This window comes from Lepidochelys kempii, chromosome 6 (assembly GCF_965140285.1).
Source record: "Lepidochelys kempii isolate rLepKem1 chromosome 6, rLepKem1.hap1, whole genome shotgun sequence".
In the NCBI taxonomy this organism is placed as follows: Eukaryota; Metazoa; Chordata; order Testudines; family Cheloniidae; genus Lepidochelys; species Lepidochelys kempii.
The window spans coordinates 65,311,079-65,328,857 of record NC_136385.1 but is presented as its reverse complement, the minus strand read 5'-3'; the positions used below and the strand labels follow the sequence as shown (position 1 = coordinate 65,328,857).

At 42.2% G+C, this 17,779-nt stretch overlaps 1 protein-coding gene across 9 annotated transcripts in view; it reads left to right on the top strand.

Moving 5' to 3' along the window:
- The window catches only part of ACTN1 (actinin alpha 1), a 130,742-nt gene extending 113,513 nt beyond the window's left edge, over window positions 1–17,229 (top strand). For 4 of the 9 annotated variants that reach the window (XM_073348444.2, XM_073348443.2, XM_078853314.1 and 1 more), the window contains 7 exons: window positions 1,101–1,283; window positions 2,243–2,377; window positions 4,047–4,226; window positions 6,486–6,632; window positions 8,762–8,842; window positions 11,646–11,804; window positions 16,312–17,229. In XM_073348444.2, coding sequence (XP_073204545.1) covers window positions 1,101–1,283; window positions 2,243–2,377; window positions 4,047–4,226; window positions 6,486–6,632; window positions 8,762–8,842; window positions 11,646–11,804; window positions 16,312–16,470 — 1,044 coding nt within the window. In that variant the 3' untranslated portion in view covers window positions 16,471–17,229. Of the gene's footprint in view, window positions 1–1,100; window positions 1,284–2,242; window positions 2,378–4,046; window positions 4,227–6,300; window positions 6,438–6,485; window positions 6,633–8,761; window positions 8,843–9,384; window positions 9,451–11,645; window positions 11,805–16,311 lie in introns of those variants that run through there. The other 5 variants (XM_078853315.1, XM_073348450.2, XM_073348446.2 and 2 more) reach the window with 3 other exon arrangements.
- The last annotated feature ends 550 nt before the right edge of the window (window positions 17,230–17,779 follow it).

The window sequence follows — 17,779 nt, the reverse complement described above, 5'->3', positions numbered from 1 at the left end:
ACTGCCTTCTCCCATTCATAACTTCATGGATTAAACTCCCCTTCCAGTCATACTTCAGCTACACCCCTGTGATCACCACAATAGTTGCTTACATAGGAAATTATTTACTGAGTTTAACTGTGTATAACATAAGTAGGTTATCAGGCACACATTCTGCTTTCATTCTTCATTTCCTCTTCCCCGTCTATCTGTACTGTTCACCTCTCTATCCCTACTCCATGTGCCTCTGCTTCCTGGTCCCTTTTGCCACCTCTCCCCCTGCACTTGTTTCCCTGGTCTTTCTCCTCTTTTACAGGCTTCCATGTGCTCTACAATTACAAACCTAGAAATGGCTGGAAATGAGCCAGTCCCAAATGACTTGCCAGCTGTTCACAAACCATCAGCCAGTGTTCACCAGACCACCTTAGATTATAGTTTGGGAATCGCAGCATTAAGAGTAATAGAAAGGATGAGTTGTGGTCATGGAGAGGGTGCCATTTCCAGCTACAGAGCACTCTGCCAATGGGAATTTGCCAATTTCTCTGGGCTGGAAGATGTTCACCTAGTTGCGATCCCTGAACAGCCTAGGCCTGCTTCTATTGATTCCACTGTAACCATACTGGATCTGGTACAGCCCTACCTGGAGAAAACTAATGCCTATCTGTGCTAGCACTCTTAGTCACCCAGCTGCTATAAAGTAACACTAGTGGTCTGATCTCTTTTTTCCAAAGTCATTGAGTGCTCACAACCCTCATTGCAGGGATCAAGCACTCTGCAAAAATCAGCCCACCAGAGTCTAAAGCAAGATGTATTTGACAGGTTTTGTGATGTTATCTCTGTAGCTAGTCAATATGGGATACAACCAAAGACAGCAAAAATAACTTGCCTCATAACTGCCTGCTTTAATCCAACTATGAAGGTCTGAAAAATGTTTGAGTGCCATAAAAGTGGCTTTTACCTGCTGTGGAATGGCCTTTTCTGCACCCTCAGAGATCGATTGCTCTGCTGTAGCAGCAGAGGAGTTTCCAAACTGCACTGTTTTTAGTAACACCTTAACATGGAGGCTGTCCTTTGACTAATGCTCTTCTTATCTCTCCTCTGCTGGCGCCTCTGTTTTCCAGGGATTGACCACAGCCCATGAACAGTTCAAGGCCACTTTGCCAGATGCCGACAAGGAGCGACAGGCCATCCTGGGAATCCACAATGAAGTCTCAAAGATTGTCCAGACCTACCATGTCAACATGGCAGGAACCAATCCCTACACGACCATCACCCCACAGGAAATCAATGGCAAATGGGACCACGTGAGTGCTTCGAGCCTTGCACTTTTCTATAAGGGGTATCACCCCAGGAAGCGAATTATTCCCTTTCTAAATTCTCCTGTCCAATGCACAGTGCTCAGCTAGAAACATAGAGTTTAAGGCCAGAAGGGATCACCGGATCATCATCTTACCGTATATCACAGGCCACCAACATCACCTAGCACCCACACACTAACCCCAACAACTGAAGTATTACAGCTCACAGACTAAACTATTACAGGTCACAGGCAGAGAACAGGAGGGCCCCAGTGCCCGAGGTCTCTGCAATGGCAGCGAAATGATTAAGTGAGATATACCCAGTTAATTCCAGCAAGTGATCCACACTCCATGCTGCAGGGGAAGGTGAAATGTTCCAAGGTCACTGCCAGTCTGACCTTGTGGGAAAATTCCTTCCTGACCCCACATGCGGTGATCAATTAGACTGAGAAGGAGACGAGATCCACCAGCCAAACACCTGAGAGACAGAGCTCTCAGGATCATCTCAGAGCACAGGCCCTGCCGTCTCGCATGATTTTTTTCCAGCACACGTATGGGGGCTTAATGTGCTTCAAAGTGCAGAATGTGCAGGCTAAAGAGGAGAACTTGAATTTTCTTTTATTCCCTTCTTGCGCTGATGAAAGATGCTATCCCTAATACCAGTTGTGGTGATGGTCTTTGTGGGCGAATGGCAATTGAATAGAGCCCTTCAACTCATTTAACACAGGCCATCATAGAGTCCTGGGATGTTAACTTCTTTTGGTTATGTATAACTTGGGCTGTATTTAACCATCCCCTGTAGAGAAGACAGGTTTTATGTCCCATCCCCTAAGCTAGCCAGCCCAGGCCAGACGTTTATGCTTTCCTATTTGTGCACACCCCTTTGCTATATCAGTTTCTGAATGCATTGTGTCTAGCTTACTGCGCATGAAACACAGGCTGTGCCTTGCTATGTTTTGCTGCAGGTGCGGCAGTTAGTTCCTCGAAGGGATCAAGCCCTGCTGGAAGAGCACACACGCCAGCAACAAAATGAACGACTCCGGAAACAGTTTGGCGCACAGGCTAATGTCATTGGGCCCTGGATCCAAACCAAGATGGAGGTAGCATCTCAGTAATTTTGAAACAATCTTTTTTTCCTCTCCTCCACAATCACAGCGGGCATTCTGTATTGCCTCTTCCTTCAGCCTTTGGGCAATCCTCCCTTCATGCTTCAATAAGAGAGGCTTTCACAGAAAGTCAATGGACAGTGTGTGCTGAGATTACCATGCATCTGATTCGCCAGAGACACTTTTTTATCCCCGCTCTTTTCAGCAAATACAAAAATGTGGCCTCGAGAAAGGGATGCTGGCACTTGAATACATTCAAAGGGTTTCTCACTTGCTTTATACAAATACAGCAGAAGTTTATTTTGTGTAACCACTTTCATACCATCTGTTTCAAAATGTACTAAAAAATAAACACAATTATGTGGTAAAGCAGCAGCAGGAGAGAGAATTTTTAAGGGTGAACTTTTTAGCTAAGATTTGAATTAAGGTAAGTTGAGTTAAAGATAAAAGAATACAAGAAGGCTAGTGCTGATGGCAGGATGTGCAAGAGGTGGGGGAGGCTCTTCAAGGAAAACATTTAAGAAGGGAGTCAGTGCTAGATATGCAGAGATGTGAGGAGAAAAAAGCCATGAGAGAAGGAGCACAGAGATAAAGAGCACTAAGTAAGGACAGCAGATATAGTGTGAAGAAAGCATTTTGATCTCTCTCCTAGCTGAGGAAAAGAAAAGTGCTGGCCAGCTTATTCCCTGTCCTTTTAAATTACTCTTGCCATAGACATACTGAGAGAGCTCCCAGAGCAATCAGCTGTGCCTTCATTTATCATCAGATGTTGCCCAACTAGTGATTCCACTTCATTGGATCCCCTCAGTGTAGGCTGCTTTTCTGCCCTGAGGAAACGCCAATTCTGTTACTGTTTTTTGGGTCAGTGGCACAGTTGGAGGTGGTAACACATAATGCAGTTTCTCCTCTTAGCTCCAACTGTTCCCAGCATCATTGCTTTTCCATCTTCTGTCATCCTCTGGCAGAGGGTGGAAGGTAAGGAGGGTAAACCTCCTCACTCAGTAGTTACCCTTGATCAGTTTACTTAAAGGAAGGTGTTGACGAGGTTTTCCACAGAGCGCCAAATAGCCTGATGATTGGAACTTGGCATGTGTGAGAGCATAGCATGTGTCTGATATGGTGAGCACACAAACGGGTTAGGGAGAAAGGGAAACTGCAACCTGTAGGCTCATAACTAGGGCTACGTATCTGTTATAAAGGTCGCGGAAGTCCCTGATTCTGTGATTTCCAAGACTTCTGTTGACTTCTGCAGGGGCCCGGGTGGCTGACCCCACAACAGCCCAAGCAGTTGGCTCTGGAGCCAGCTGCTCAGGTGGCCCCCAAGACAGCCACACCAGCTGCTGCTCCAGCAGCCCCGAGCAGCGGTCCCTGGCCAGCCCCAGGGGGCGCCCCCCAGATGTAATCACAGGTATTTTTAGTAAAAGCCAGAACTTCAGCTGATGTAAGCTGGTGTAGTTCCACTGACTTCAGTAGAGCTACAGTGGTTTGTAACATAAGGGTGTCTGACCTCATATGTTTATCTCCTCTCTTTAAAGCCATGGTCTGTATAGTCTATATGTCTTCTTCTTGAAGCATTTTGTCCCATACAGGGAACAGGTAGATACTGTGTGTGTTTAGGCTTGTCCCTCTAATGGGCCCAACTCCCTTGGGTTTGTTTATGCAGGAGATCGGCCGCATTTCCATAGAGATGCATGGGACCCTGGAGGACCAGCTCAACCACCTCCGGCAGTACGAGAAGAGCATTATTAATTACAAACCAAAGATTGACCAGCTGGAGGGAGACCACCAGCAGATTCAGGAGGCACTCATCTTTGACAACAAGCACACCAACTACACCATGGAGGTAAATGCCTGGAGAAGCCTTCAGCCTGTTGTGTTTTAGCCCCAGCATACAAAACAACCTAAGTTGTATTGGCCAGATGTAGTTAAGATGAGCATCCCCATATCACCCAGATTCTTTTCCAAAATGCTTGGCTAAACTTTTCACTCATGAAAGTGAGGAACTAACAGCACTGCTTCACCCACAGAGCCCTGCCAGGACACCTCAGTTCAGACCTGCAGCTCTATAGGCTAATCCAGTTCTGAGTCCTCCCTGAGTAGTTGCGACTTCAGCAGGTGGTAGATGGGGACCAGTTAAGAACACCAATGCATCTCAAATGTTTACCTGAGACTTATTAGCCGACTACTTTATAGCTGGATGCCTAATCCTAATAGCCAGGGTGAAGATACTGGTGATAGTGGTGGTGTGGATATGTTATGCATTATTTGTACTATGATAATGCCTAGAGACCACAACCAGGAACAGGACCTTGCTGTGTTAGGGTCTATACAAATATAGTAAGAGACTCTTGCCTCAAACAATTTAACATCTAAATTGACAAGACATACAATGTATGAGGGGAGAGAATGCAACATACAGGCAGTCCCCTCTCTGACCCCCACCCCAAGTAATGCTCCCTAGAGTTTCAAGGAATAAGACAGCTGTGTATTGTTGTGCTCCATATTTCATTGTAACATTGCAAATCAACTCCCTAGCTGATGATTTTTTTTTAAAAAGTTACTTACTACTAGGGCTGGACAAATAACAGAAAAAAGAATACACCTGAATATATTATGCAATTAACTTCACTGGTATTAGCTGACGAGTATTTGACCAGCTATAGAGCTAGTTGAGTTCCACAAAGTATTTTTGAATAAATTGTTTGACACATATGGGAGAAATTCCCCAAATACTATTCAACCAGCTCTAATCACTAAATTTCTCTCTTTAGCATTGACTTTCCTTTCCTGGCTTCTTTTCACTTTGCTATAATTATTTATGGTGCATCTTTGCTTGAGCTGTCTTCAGAGTGTTCCCTAATTTCCCTTTCTCTCTCTGTTCTCTGCCTCCTCCCCATATTGTCTCTCTCTCCTATTCCTCTCTTTATAGCTATTCTGTACTTATTCTATCAGTCTTCTCCTTCCAAATCCACCCACCCATACATAGACCTGGGAAATTGTGCCAGATACTTAACAGCCAGAGGACTACACGTATTTAGTAGCCAAAGCCTGATATGAAACATGTAGGGTCCACTGTCCAGGGCCAATGCACAGATGAGTGCCGCACTATTTGCCAGACTGCTGGGATCCATACCAGGGTACGATCCCTGGACTCTATTTGGGGGCAGTGAGGGCCTTAATCTTCTGTATCAATCTCTGGCTAGTAGATGTTCATAAATTTAGAGTCATGGGGTTTAAGGCCAGAATCCACCACATTATCTAGTGTGGTGGCCTGTGTATGACAGGCCATCCGCACCACCCAGCATCCACACACTGAACCCAACAACCAAAATGAGACCAAAGTATTAAGCCTCCTGGAAGGCTACACTATTATCTGCCACAGGCAAAGAGTAGGGGGGACCAAAGTGCACCAGTGCCTAGAGGCCTCAACCAAGGAATCTCTGCTTCTCCTCTACATCCTCCTGGGTGCTGCAAGAATATGGGGATGGTGAGGTGTCTGCTACTCCATGCCTTTCACAGACTCCATTCTTTTGCTCCTTCTTCCTAGTTAATAGTTTCAGTGCTGCTGCTGGAAACTCTCCCAAGCAACAGTACACTAAAACTAACCAGATTCCTGTCAGTTTCACTTTGGCAACAGATTCTGGTCACTTCTCATTACTGAATCTTGTGAAAATCTGTGCTATAATAGAGGCACTGGAGAAGTGGGTGTCAGATCTAGGAAGACATCTGTGCATCACTTTACACTCAGTTCACATTTGAAAGTTTTCTGCATGACTGAGAGCTAAAAACTTTGGACTTGATTCTCATTTACTCTAAGGCCGCTGTACACAACTCTGGCAGAGTAAAGTGACCTTAAAGCTAATGTAATGCCTTAGTTTAGATGAGAATCTGACCTTTTATTTTTTTTTTAAATGAAGGTTCAGATTTTGAAGAAATTGATGGCACTTGCCCAGAGTGAGAGGGATTTTTCTGAGCAAGTGGATTTCCCAGGCCATGACCATCAGGATCACTTCATTTGTAATGATTAACCCAGTCGAACCAAGGGCTCCAGATGCAGAAGGTGCCACTTTTTAAAAGAAAAGTCTTGTCCTTTCTTCTTCAGCATATCCGAGTGGGATGGGAGCAGTTGCTTACAACAATTGCTAGAACCATCAATGAAGTGGAAAATCAGATTCTGACCCGTGATGCCAAAGGGATCAGCCAGGAGCAGATGAATGAATTCCGGGCCTCCTTTAACCATTTTGACAGGGTAAGTCTGTGTCCCCCGCAGCTCAGTGGGCCACCTGCTTCTTCATAGGCTTGGCATAGCATTAGAAACCAAACAGCCCCTGCAGTAGAACTAGCCACAGAGTAGACTTTTCATTCTTGTGCTTAGAGGACCAGGCCTCATGAGCTGCCAGCTCTGTGGAGACTGTCAGGTAATCCTGTCCACATTAGGCTAGTCTGTTTGTCATGCCGAGACAGGAAGTTTGTCTGGAATGCAAGTTTCCTGACTGAGCTAAGACACGGGAAAGTCAGCCAACATATTTAGAAAATAGACTATAGGCACCCATCCCCTTTCCTCTGGAGGTCCCTCACTTAAGTGCTACATACAGTATAACAAAACATAAATAAATGCAGAGCCAACAGCAAATACAATTATAAAATAAGCCCATGATAAACTCAACCATCATCCTGCCAACAGCTCTCTCACTTACATCTAGGGGAGATCAGCTGGCGTGCTTCCATGAATCTGAACAGCCACACTGTCACCCGGAGAGAGGCACTCCCAAAACCATTTAGGGTTCTGTAGGTTCCACGCTAACACCTTGAATGCCACCCATAGACCTACTGGTGAGCAATACAGATCCCAGAGCAATGGTGTATACGTATGCGCCTGACACTTGCTAAGCCTGTGACAGCATTCTGTGCTAGATTCAGTTTCTGAGTGGTCGCAAGATAAAACCCCATTACTGCAGTCTAATTTCAAGGAGAAGCCATCTCCAGATGACCAAATAATGGCCATGCTGACTCCTCTCACGTTGTCGAAGGTGCATTCAGATAATGACCCTCTCTCCTTTCTAGTGTTCCCAAGTGTACCGTGTACATCCTAGCTTTCCATCCACATAAACAGACCTTCCATTTACATCTGAGATGCAAGAGAGGGAGGTTACAGTGGTAACAGGGAAAATATGGTTGCCTCATCCTCAATTATTTCTTCTGTTGGGAAGCTTTAATACTGATTGTAAACACCAGACTGAAAAAAAATTGACTTTTTTTTTTAAAGAGGGAGTCAGCTGAAGCTGGCCCTGCACGCCTACCCTGAGTTTCCTTCTCCTGCCAGTGTGGCATGTCAAAATGATGAGGACTGCAGGCAGGAAGCCCTCAGTGCTGCCCTGCAGCTAAGTTCTGCTTTTCAAATTGGGATTCTCAATTTTGTGTGTAAACCTTGGTGATGAACACTTCCCACCCCACAGTGTTTAGTGATTCTGAGCTAAAAGGAGTGCAGCTGTGGTGAAATGTTCTGCTGGGCTTTGTGGCTGGCCTCCAGTAGGCTCTCTTGTCAGGAAGTTCACGTTTACCATGAGGTCCTCTCAAAACACAGAGAAAAGGGGGTGTTATAAATGAATACTGTATCCATCGTTGGTAGATCCCTCTGTGTAATAGCAAAGATAGCGGCTATATAAAGTCAGGGGTGCACTTCAGAGAGCTCAGCCAGTCACAGCTCTGCTTTCATATACAGAGCTCAGAAATATAGGGGTGGCAGCACTTCCCTGAGCTTCAGCTGTTTTTTCCTGATGTGTTCTTGGAATGCCAGGACTGTTCAGGAGCACACAAGATACTCCACCAGCTAAGCTTCACGGAATCATTGCCAGGCATACCTACCCTAGCCTACCACTTTATTGGGGTATCTGACTTTTGACAGCAAGAACAGAAAGGTGATAGTGTTTGCTACCCACTGTGTCTGTCTGCTTCCCTGCACTCTGGGTTACTGTTGAAATGCAGGACTTCTGGCATTACTGGGTAAAAGAATAGCTATGTCAGAGACTGATCTGGAAAAAGTAGATTTTAAAGCTTGCTAGTGTTAACAATTCTTGTTCAAACGCTGTCAAGATGTGATCAAGTTCTCTAAGAAGCTACTGTTTTGAGAGCATTTTTAGCACATCCTGAAATGTCATTGTGGTATCTAACTTTGTGCACTTTTTATTTTTCTTCCCTGTCTTTTTATCTGCATGTCATTCTTTCTCTACCTCTCTCCTCTCCTCACCCACTGCATGGTGCATCTGTTTGTTGTCTTTTCACCTGCCCTTGATCTTCTCTTTACCTCTCTTTTACCTGCCCCACACTACCACCCTGCTGGCACTGCATGTCCTGTTGCCTGGCACACCGCATAACCAGGATCACTCCGGCACACTTGGCCCTGAGGAATTCAAAGCCTGCCTCATCAGCTTGGGTTACGATATTGGAAACGATGCACAGGTACTGAATGCTAGTGGTGAATGCAGCGAGAAGTTGAACTATAAGGAAATAACAGTTTTCTCCTTTCTTTTCTTTTTTTTGTTTTAATCCTTCTGTCATTGTTGTTCTCATGTTTTACTGTTCATGTATCTCTGTTCCATCCCACATTTGCTCTTTTACTTAATTTTCATATCTGCCCTTTTAATTACCTTCATTTATTGTCTTGGGAGAATTCTTTTTATACCTACCTATTCCATTTACTTGTTTCACTTAAATTTCCCTGTCGTCTTCTCTTTGTGTATTTGTCTCACTTGATATCTTCATGCTTCATTGTTTTTTTAATATTCGTGTCCTATATAAAAACTACTTCATTTCCAACTGAATCATTGCTGCTTCATGGTTTTTCAAACCACCTTTATTGTATTATTTTTCATTGTCCAATAATTCCTGTCCCTTTTTCCCAAATCCATTCTTTGTAATATCTCCTGTGGGTTCATCTCTTCCTCGACTGGTTTCCATTTTCTCTCTCTTGGTTTCTTCTATCCTTGCATCACTCCCTGTAGAAGAAGACTGGCATGATGGATTCTGAAGATTTCAGAGCCTGCCTTATCTCCATGGGTTACAATATGGTAACGTAGAGCCCTTCTGTCACTCATGTTCACAATGATTCATATGACCTTCTGCAAAGGGCACACATTTGTAATGAGTCAAGGTAAAAGCTACCTTAATTCCTAGGACTCTCAGAAATGGAAACTAAATGTTGAAATGATTGTGTGTATGCGTGCGTTTAAATCTTCATCTTACAGCTCTAGCTGGAGGGAAGAATGGGAGGGTTATGTCCAATTCTGATCTGTGTAGAGTGAGAATTGATTTGGAAAACTGCATGGCTTATAAACTGGAAGAAGCAAGAACCAGCTCATGTTGATGTGTTCACTGTTTGCAAACAGCAACATGTAACCTCTCCAGCAATAAGTAACAGTGGGATTCCAATGGAAGTCTTCATGACAGCCTGATGAATGAGTGAATGCTGTTACCAATAAATATTGAAACAAAACTGTTTATACGGGAAGTGTTTTTGCTAAATTCTCAACGTGCATATCCGTGTACGTACGTATGTAGGTGTGTACACACTCTCTGTAAAATACTGTACCACTTACAAATAAATAAACCCAACTAAAATTCAGGCTTTAAGCTTCTAGTGCCCAAAAGTGAGACTAGAATGGACAGTCCGTAAACTGTGTCCACGCCCCCCACACACCTGGGTGTGCTACAAGGATATTTGCTTCAATCTTCTTCCTAAGGCCAGTTATGACTCTGGGATCCTGATATCCCTTTGTAAAGCTTTCAGTGTTAATGTGGAAGCAAGTCTTTCAGCAGATGTAAATCTTAATCTCCTTTGATAACATTACTGAGATCAGCTTTTTCCAACCAACGAAAGATATTTAGACTAGAAACAGTGCAATTAGAATGCGTTCCTGGTAGCTGTCTCCCTTTCCTCTCCTGTCTTAACCCTTCCCACTATGATCAGTGAAATACTCCTTTATTCCAGTCCCCTGCTGCCTGTTCATGCAGGCTAGAGTCCTGTTTGTGGCTTTCTCATAGCTTTTTCCATAGTAAATAGATTAGTGTTCAGGACAACACAGCATTTAGGCTGACTTTGTTGACAGAAGAATCATAATGGGGAGAACTTCTGCAGGCAAAACCTATTGGTACTAATCTTCTCTAAGAGGAGAAGAGAATCACACAAGAAGTTTAAATAATGCCCTTAATAACCTTGCTGCCGCAAATGTTAGGCAAAGCAATTTTCCAGTGTAACCTACTTCTCAGCCCAGTATAAATACAAACTCCTTTAGTCTGGTGTACAAGGCCACATCAGTTAACCTTTGACCAAATGCTTTAAAGATTGGGTATGTTACTATTTCATGTTGATTTGCACTGAGTTGCCTGAAGGTTTCACTCTTGCTCCCAGACAGAGATTGGGATATACCCCTTCATCCTCATACAGGGGGGAAAAATGGTACAAGAGATCAGAATAGATGCTCTTAAGAACAACAGAGAAAATTTAAGAAGCATAAGGTCTTAGCTTCCATGTCAAAATAATATACAGTGAAAGAACCCATGGGTCTAAAGGCACTACCCGGGGGTGCTGCTCTGTCAGGCCTCTCCAAAGCATATAAGTCTCTGATTTCTGATGCCTTTTTGGTAAGGATGAGCTTAAAACTATTAAGATCCTAGAGAAGGGCAACAGGTATGATGAGAAGTAAAAGGGAAGTAAGAGATTCCAGAGAAGAAATTAAAGACTAAGGCCAATTTCAAATCTGGCTGCCCAAAATTAGGTTCTGAATCCATGTTTCGGTTCCTAAATAAATTATCTGATTTTCAGAGGGCCCTGTTATATAGAATTGCATCATTCTGTGCATTATAAGGACCTTTATATCTTGAAGCATCCATACTATTAGCCGCTGTTGGAGACATCATACTAAACTAGAAAGACTACTGCTCTGTTCTGGTTTGACAGCTAATGTAGGGTAGCAGTTTTGTGGCACTAGGATGGCATTGTTCCAGAGCATTGTTGAAAATACCTAACACCAAGGGGAAAATGAACATTTTTTAAAAAAGATCAGCTAGGAGAGCTTGTTGGTGAATGTGTTTGTGAGATTGATTTGAAGCTTTATTTTCTTTGCTATGAGATTGGGATCATTTAGAAACATTCCAGTCTCATTATTTTACCTCCTAGATGCCATCATTTGTGCGAACTGGATTTACATTCTGGTCATTCTTATCAATAGTCTGTTGACCTGTTGCTGACTCTCTTGTTATCTAGGGAGAAGCAGAGTTTGCCCGCATCATGAGCATTGTAGATCCCAACCGCTTGGGTGTAGTGACATTCCAGGCCTTTATCGACTTCATGTCCCGGGAAACAGCAGATACTGATACTGCTGACCAGGTCATGGCTTCCTTCAAGATTCTGGCTGGAGACAAGGTGAGTTTAGACTTTCGAAGGGAAACTAATGCTACTTTTACATAAAAAAGAAAACTCTGGCTCAGGAGTGCCCGAACTGATGTGAAGAGACAAGCAGTATAATTCCTCAGAGGTGAACAATGAAACACTCTGCAGTCATGTGTAAATCTCTGCTTCCCGACCAACTCTAATGCACAAAGTAAATATTAAACAAGAAACCAATGTAGCTAATATTTCAACACAAGTGTCTCTTGGAGCCAAAAATGTTTACTACCTTGAAGTAAAACACATTTCTACAAAAGTTGGAAGTCATGGACAGAAAAGGAACCAGTATCAATCACTGATGTCAGCTGATGTTTCTTATACACACAATCACTACAAATTAGCAGCGCAATTTCCTTATCTTAACTTAAACAGTTTGGAGCCATGATACTAAAGTAACTAAAGTGCATGATTAAATTCAATAAACACAGTACTGATCAATTGTGTTTTGATTAATCTTGAAAAAGCTGAATTACTGGACATATACAAATTCAAGTAGTTTTTTCACATGTGACAATTTACAATGACATGTAAGTGTGTGTCTTACGTAATCAGTATCAGATTTTCATTGATTTGAGGATAACCTCTATCAGTTAACAAACGATTTTCAAATATCTACCTTTTAACCATATTATTACAAATACTATATGATAGACAGGAAAACTCTCTCATTTTGGCACCTGAGGCGGGGAGCTCAAATGACGCCCCCATGCCCCCTCACTTGGGCCAAAACTTTGAAAGGTCCCAATTCTGCCTTCTTCCTGATATTCCTGTTCTACTCCTCTCATGGTACTGCTCTGCTACCTAACCCAATAAAGGAGAACTAACAACTTGAAATGCCTTGTTCAAAAATGTTAAGTAACACTTAACTTTCAACAGCAAATGTAACTTTTCTTGTCTGCATAGTAAACACTGGCTTTTTAATCTGTTTGAATAATCAAAGTGGTGCTTTCCGTGCCTTCTTGGTTGCAAAGATTGGAACTGCTTCCTGCTGAAGGTCCACAGTCTGGGCCAGCTCATGCTCTATTGAGATGGTTGGAAGGCCGACCAGCCTCTCCTGTGTCCTTGTGGAGCGTAGATGTGTGTTTATTAACTTCAGCTTGGAGAAGCTGCGTTCTCCACTGGCAACTGTTACAGGAAGTGTTAGAAGTATGCGCAGAGCAACAAAAGCATTTGGAAAGAGGGCGGTCATCTTATTTATGCACATATATTCCAGAACAGCCTTTGGAGTTGATCCTGCTGAAATGTATCTTGAAAGGGCTTTCAGTTCATCACCTAAATCACTCGCATCAATATCGCACATGTCATCATGTGTCAACACTGTCTCTAGTGCCCTGCATTGCTGGTGTAGGTCTTCTTCAGGTATAGTGAGGCGTTTTGGAGTATCATACAACATCCCAAATATACTGCTGTGTTCCTTGAGCTGCATGAAACGTTCTTCAACTGACTGTATTGCACAACCTAGCACTTGGTTAAAGAATTCAACTTGGAATTGTTGTTTGGGGTCTCTTATGGGATTATCCCGGGCCTCATAATCAAAATGACCTCTTCAGTGACTCTTGTATTCTTGAATGGGTGGGAAAATAGTTTCAGTGTGAAGTTCCTCTGCCAACTTCTGTGCACTCTTCAGAATGTTTTGAAATCCCTCATCTGACCGGAAAGACTGTAGGTATGACTTTGCTTTGTCCAGTTGTTCCGTTGCTCCAGATATATCAAGGTCAACACCTTGGAGTCTCTTGCTCACAACATTTATTTCAAACAGTATGTCATGCCACAACACTAAGCCACACAGAAATTTGAAGTTATGTATGTTTCTGGTGATTCCATTCCCTTCTGCCACTGTTCTCCCATGAATAGTTCCTGTCATAGCATTGTCCTCCATAATGGCAACTAGGACATCATCTATCTTCCCAATTTGGTGTTTGATAGGCTTTATCGCCTCCACTCGACTTTCCCATCGTGTGGCACTTAGTGTTTTCAGTGTCAGAAGGATGTTCCCAGATGTTGATTCAGAGAGAAATACACAGATTCTTTGAATTGCGTTAAAAAATTCAGCAGCCTTACTAGAAGCTGATGCTGCATCACTGACCACCAACCTCAATGAATGAGAACTGCATGGGACACAAAAAGCTTGAGGGTTTAACTCTCGGGTCCGTGTCTGCACTCCTCTGTTCTTTCCTCTCATGTTGGCACCATTATTGTAGCCCTGACCTCTCATGTCAGCTATCGCAATTCCCATATCTTCCAGCTTTTTAAGAAGCACATTTGTCATACCAGCTCCTGTAGTATCATCAATGTCAATAAATTCTAGAAAATGCTCTGACAGTCACCCATTGTAGGGACATTTTCCCTAGGTTCTTTTGTTGTCACAAAACGCACCATTAAAGTCATTTGTTCCGTATAGCTGATGTCAGGTGTCCAGTGCAGAATAACAGAGCAATATCTTGCTGATTTCAGATCTGCCACAATCTTCTGTTTGACTTTTGTTGCCAGTAACTCTGTGATCTCATTTTGAATTGTTTTTCTTAGGTAGTGGTGTGTGTACATTTCTTGGGTGGTGACTCTTCTTAGATGCTCCTAGAGTACAGCATCAAACTCAGCCATCAGCGCCATAATTTTAAGGAAGTTTCCATTGTTTGGCACATACAGCTGATCCAAAGTGCCACGCAGTGCTAGGTTTTGGGTAGCAAGCATTCTCACAATGGCAATGAGCCTTTTCAGAACATTTTGCCAATAAAGACTCTGATGCAATCTTCTCTTGGTGCTGATCATCTATGGTGGCCTTTAACCTTAGTCTCATCTCAAACTCTTTCCACCTATGGAGTGCTCTCTGGTGATTTGCTCTCTGGGTCCTAGCGGCACCCCTCCACAGTCTGGCACCTGAGGCAGCCCCCTCAGTTTGCCTCCTGGTAAGGCCAGCCCTGACTCCCAGAACCAGAATAGATTATAACTTCTCTAGATTTGGTTAATCAGGGGAATGAATGTACCAACAAATCATAAATTTTTCTTGCATAAAATCACTGGCAATTCCTTAATTAGCTAATGAAATAAATTTAATCTTAATATATCCCAATAATTTCTAATAATTTTGGTGATCTGTTTTGAAATATGACAATATGTAGTAAAAATATTGGAATACCATGTGAATTGAAATCTCAGATTTTAATGAATTATCCTAGTTTGAGTACATTTTTCATGTTTCGTTAATGACTTAACTATAATCTCCTATTTCATCCATCTTTTGTTACACATTCTCTGTGATCAGGGTATATCTCCTGTCTCAACAGTTGTGTAGTAAATTCCTAATTATTTCCACAGGATGAAAATTACAATGTAAATAACATTATCTGTAGTTTTGCGATAGAGTATTAAATTTAAACTTGATTACTGTGTAGTTCCAAAAAAGGATAATTATCAATATTAATTTGTTTTAAAAGTTATACTAAAATACTTTTTGATTCACATTGCACTAAGAAGGTAATCCTCCCTCAAACTCCATTCATGAACATAAAAGCAGAACACTTAATGAACGAATTGGGAAGTCAAAGGACAGAAAACCTCTGACATCTAAATATCTTTTAGATGCTTCTAAATAAAATTGTCCATGAGTCTGTTAGCTACAGAGAACTTAAGGGCCTAACTGGCTCCTACTACTTCAGTTGACTGCCTGTTCTCCTCAAGTGGGTTCAGGGAAGCAGCAGGAAACAGGAAGCTCCCTGCTTAGCTCACGTTCAACAAACTGATATCTTCTATCCAGAATGTGAATTGGTGATGGGCCAGACTAGCTTCAGTGTGTTTACATTTCCAATAGCCAAACCTAGCTGGAGGTTTACTTCCTTTTGAGAAATGTCCATAGGAGTAGTGGGGCGTAGGAAAAGCAAGGAGAGTGGAGGGAGAAAACGATGAAAAAAATAAAAATTCTTTGGTAGACAATGTTGTCTGCTGCCTGTGCTGATATAATTTACCAGCACCGGTAGGAACTAATTCGTTGCCTTGTGGATGCCATGTTTCTCTGGAGAATGAGTCACTGAGGCCACATTTTGAAGCCTTAAAATCAACTTCTAGGATGCAATAGGGCACTCATCTTTTCAGTGCTTGTTAACAAGGGACTGGAGGTAATGAACAATTTCTGCTTCTTCCCATTCACCTTAAACAAGAACCACACCATCAGCAAGACAACAGGCAGTCTGACACTGACAACCTCCTTTCTCTCCCACACAACCACTCCGGGCCTTCCAGGACTTTTCTCCCAATATAATCTCTCTCTCCATTGCTGGTCCCTGGCCAAATTCCAACTAGAGTATTGCATTCTGCCTTCCTGCATACCCAGTGTGCCTTCAATGGGATACAGTATTCTTAATATACTGTCTTAAACTGTAGCACAGTTGCCCCACTGCACCCCTGAGCATCAGGACTGATTTGTAGAGTACTTTCTAAGTAGCACCACTTGCTGGAAATAATTATTTGTCTCTTGTTGTTTTCGCAGAACTACATCACTGTGGATGAATTACGACGGGAACTGCCTCCTGATCAAGCTGAATATTGCATTGCTAGGATGGCACCATACAGTGGGCCTGATGCTGTACCTGGTGCCCTGGACTATATGTCCTTCTCCACAGCGCTCTATGGCGAAAGTGACCTTTAACCTCTTCCTTTCTCCACACAACATATTTCCCACCCTCTCTCCCGTCCAAGCGCACTCTTCTTTCTGTATGCAAAGCAGCCTCTGCTCCGCCTTCTTTTATTTTGTGTCTCCGTTTTTGCTTCAGATAACAGATCATGTTTATAAGGGGGGACACTCAAATGACCGTCTACCTTGCCCCTGAAATGACAGTTTACAAAATTATTTTCTGCAAAAAAAAAAAGTTACATTTAAAAATAGACATATTTTATTATAGAAAAACAGGTATTTTTCTCCATCAAATTAAAACGTAAAGAGAAAATTTAAAAATATTGCACCAAATGTTTTGTGTTGTGACATAGGAAATTGAGCACAGTGTTACATTCCATTCTCCTTTACAAAAATTAAATAGAAAGGGGGAAAAAAAAGGAAGCCACCTGTACTGTTAACTTTTCCATTTTCATATGTCTTTTTATCATGTTTATCTTGGGATGGGGAAGGGGGGGTCAGACACGCAAGTGCATGTGTTTGCTGGTTCACTCATTTCATGAAAATATTTTATGATAAACTTTTGAAATTGCTGTGTTTTCTAGGGAAAAAATAATGTACACAGCTCATGTTTTCATATTTAATTAAAAATTTTCAATATGCCTCCTATGTTTCAGTGCACAACTTTTTGTTGTTGCTGAGAGTTGTCTGGTTTCAGAATATGAAGCTTGAGAGTTGGTAACTTTGATATATTGCTTGTCACAAACCATATTAAAAATTTCTTGTGATAACAAATCTAGACTTCCTTCATTTGTCTAGTGGATTTGTTTAATTCCATTTAATCAAAACCCTGAACACAAGTAGATTCTTTCAAAATCAATTTGATAGCTTTTAAAAAAAAATCTTCATAATACCTGAGGTTAAATGTTTAACTCCATTTCCTTAGAAGCTTTTCCTTTGTGTTGAATGATGATGAAATTTACATAGCTGGTAGATACTTACAAACAGCTTCAAATGAGAAGTCTTATCACTGCAAAATAGCATCTTTTTTTTTTATTGCTACAAGACCAGCTCAGAATGTGTGTCTGGAGTTAAATAAACCCAAAGTTTTAAATGGTCTGATTAACATTCCTCCCCCCGTCGAAGCTTAACAGTAAGTATCTTAGTATTTGTGATGTTATCACTTCAGTCACCATAGTGTTTTTCATGTTTCTAACATGTTTAAACAAACCAACTGCCCACTGACAAAACTCTCTACAGGCCTTCTTTAATTATCATAAGAAAGCAAAAAAAGGGCATTTAAACCTTCCTATCCCTCCTCACTTTGCAGGTAACCTTTAACCTT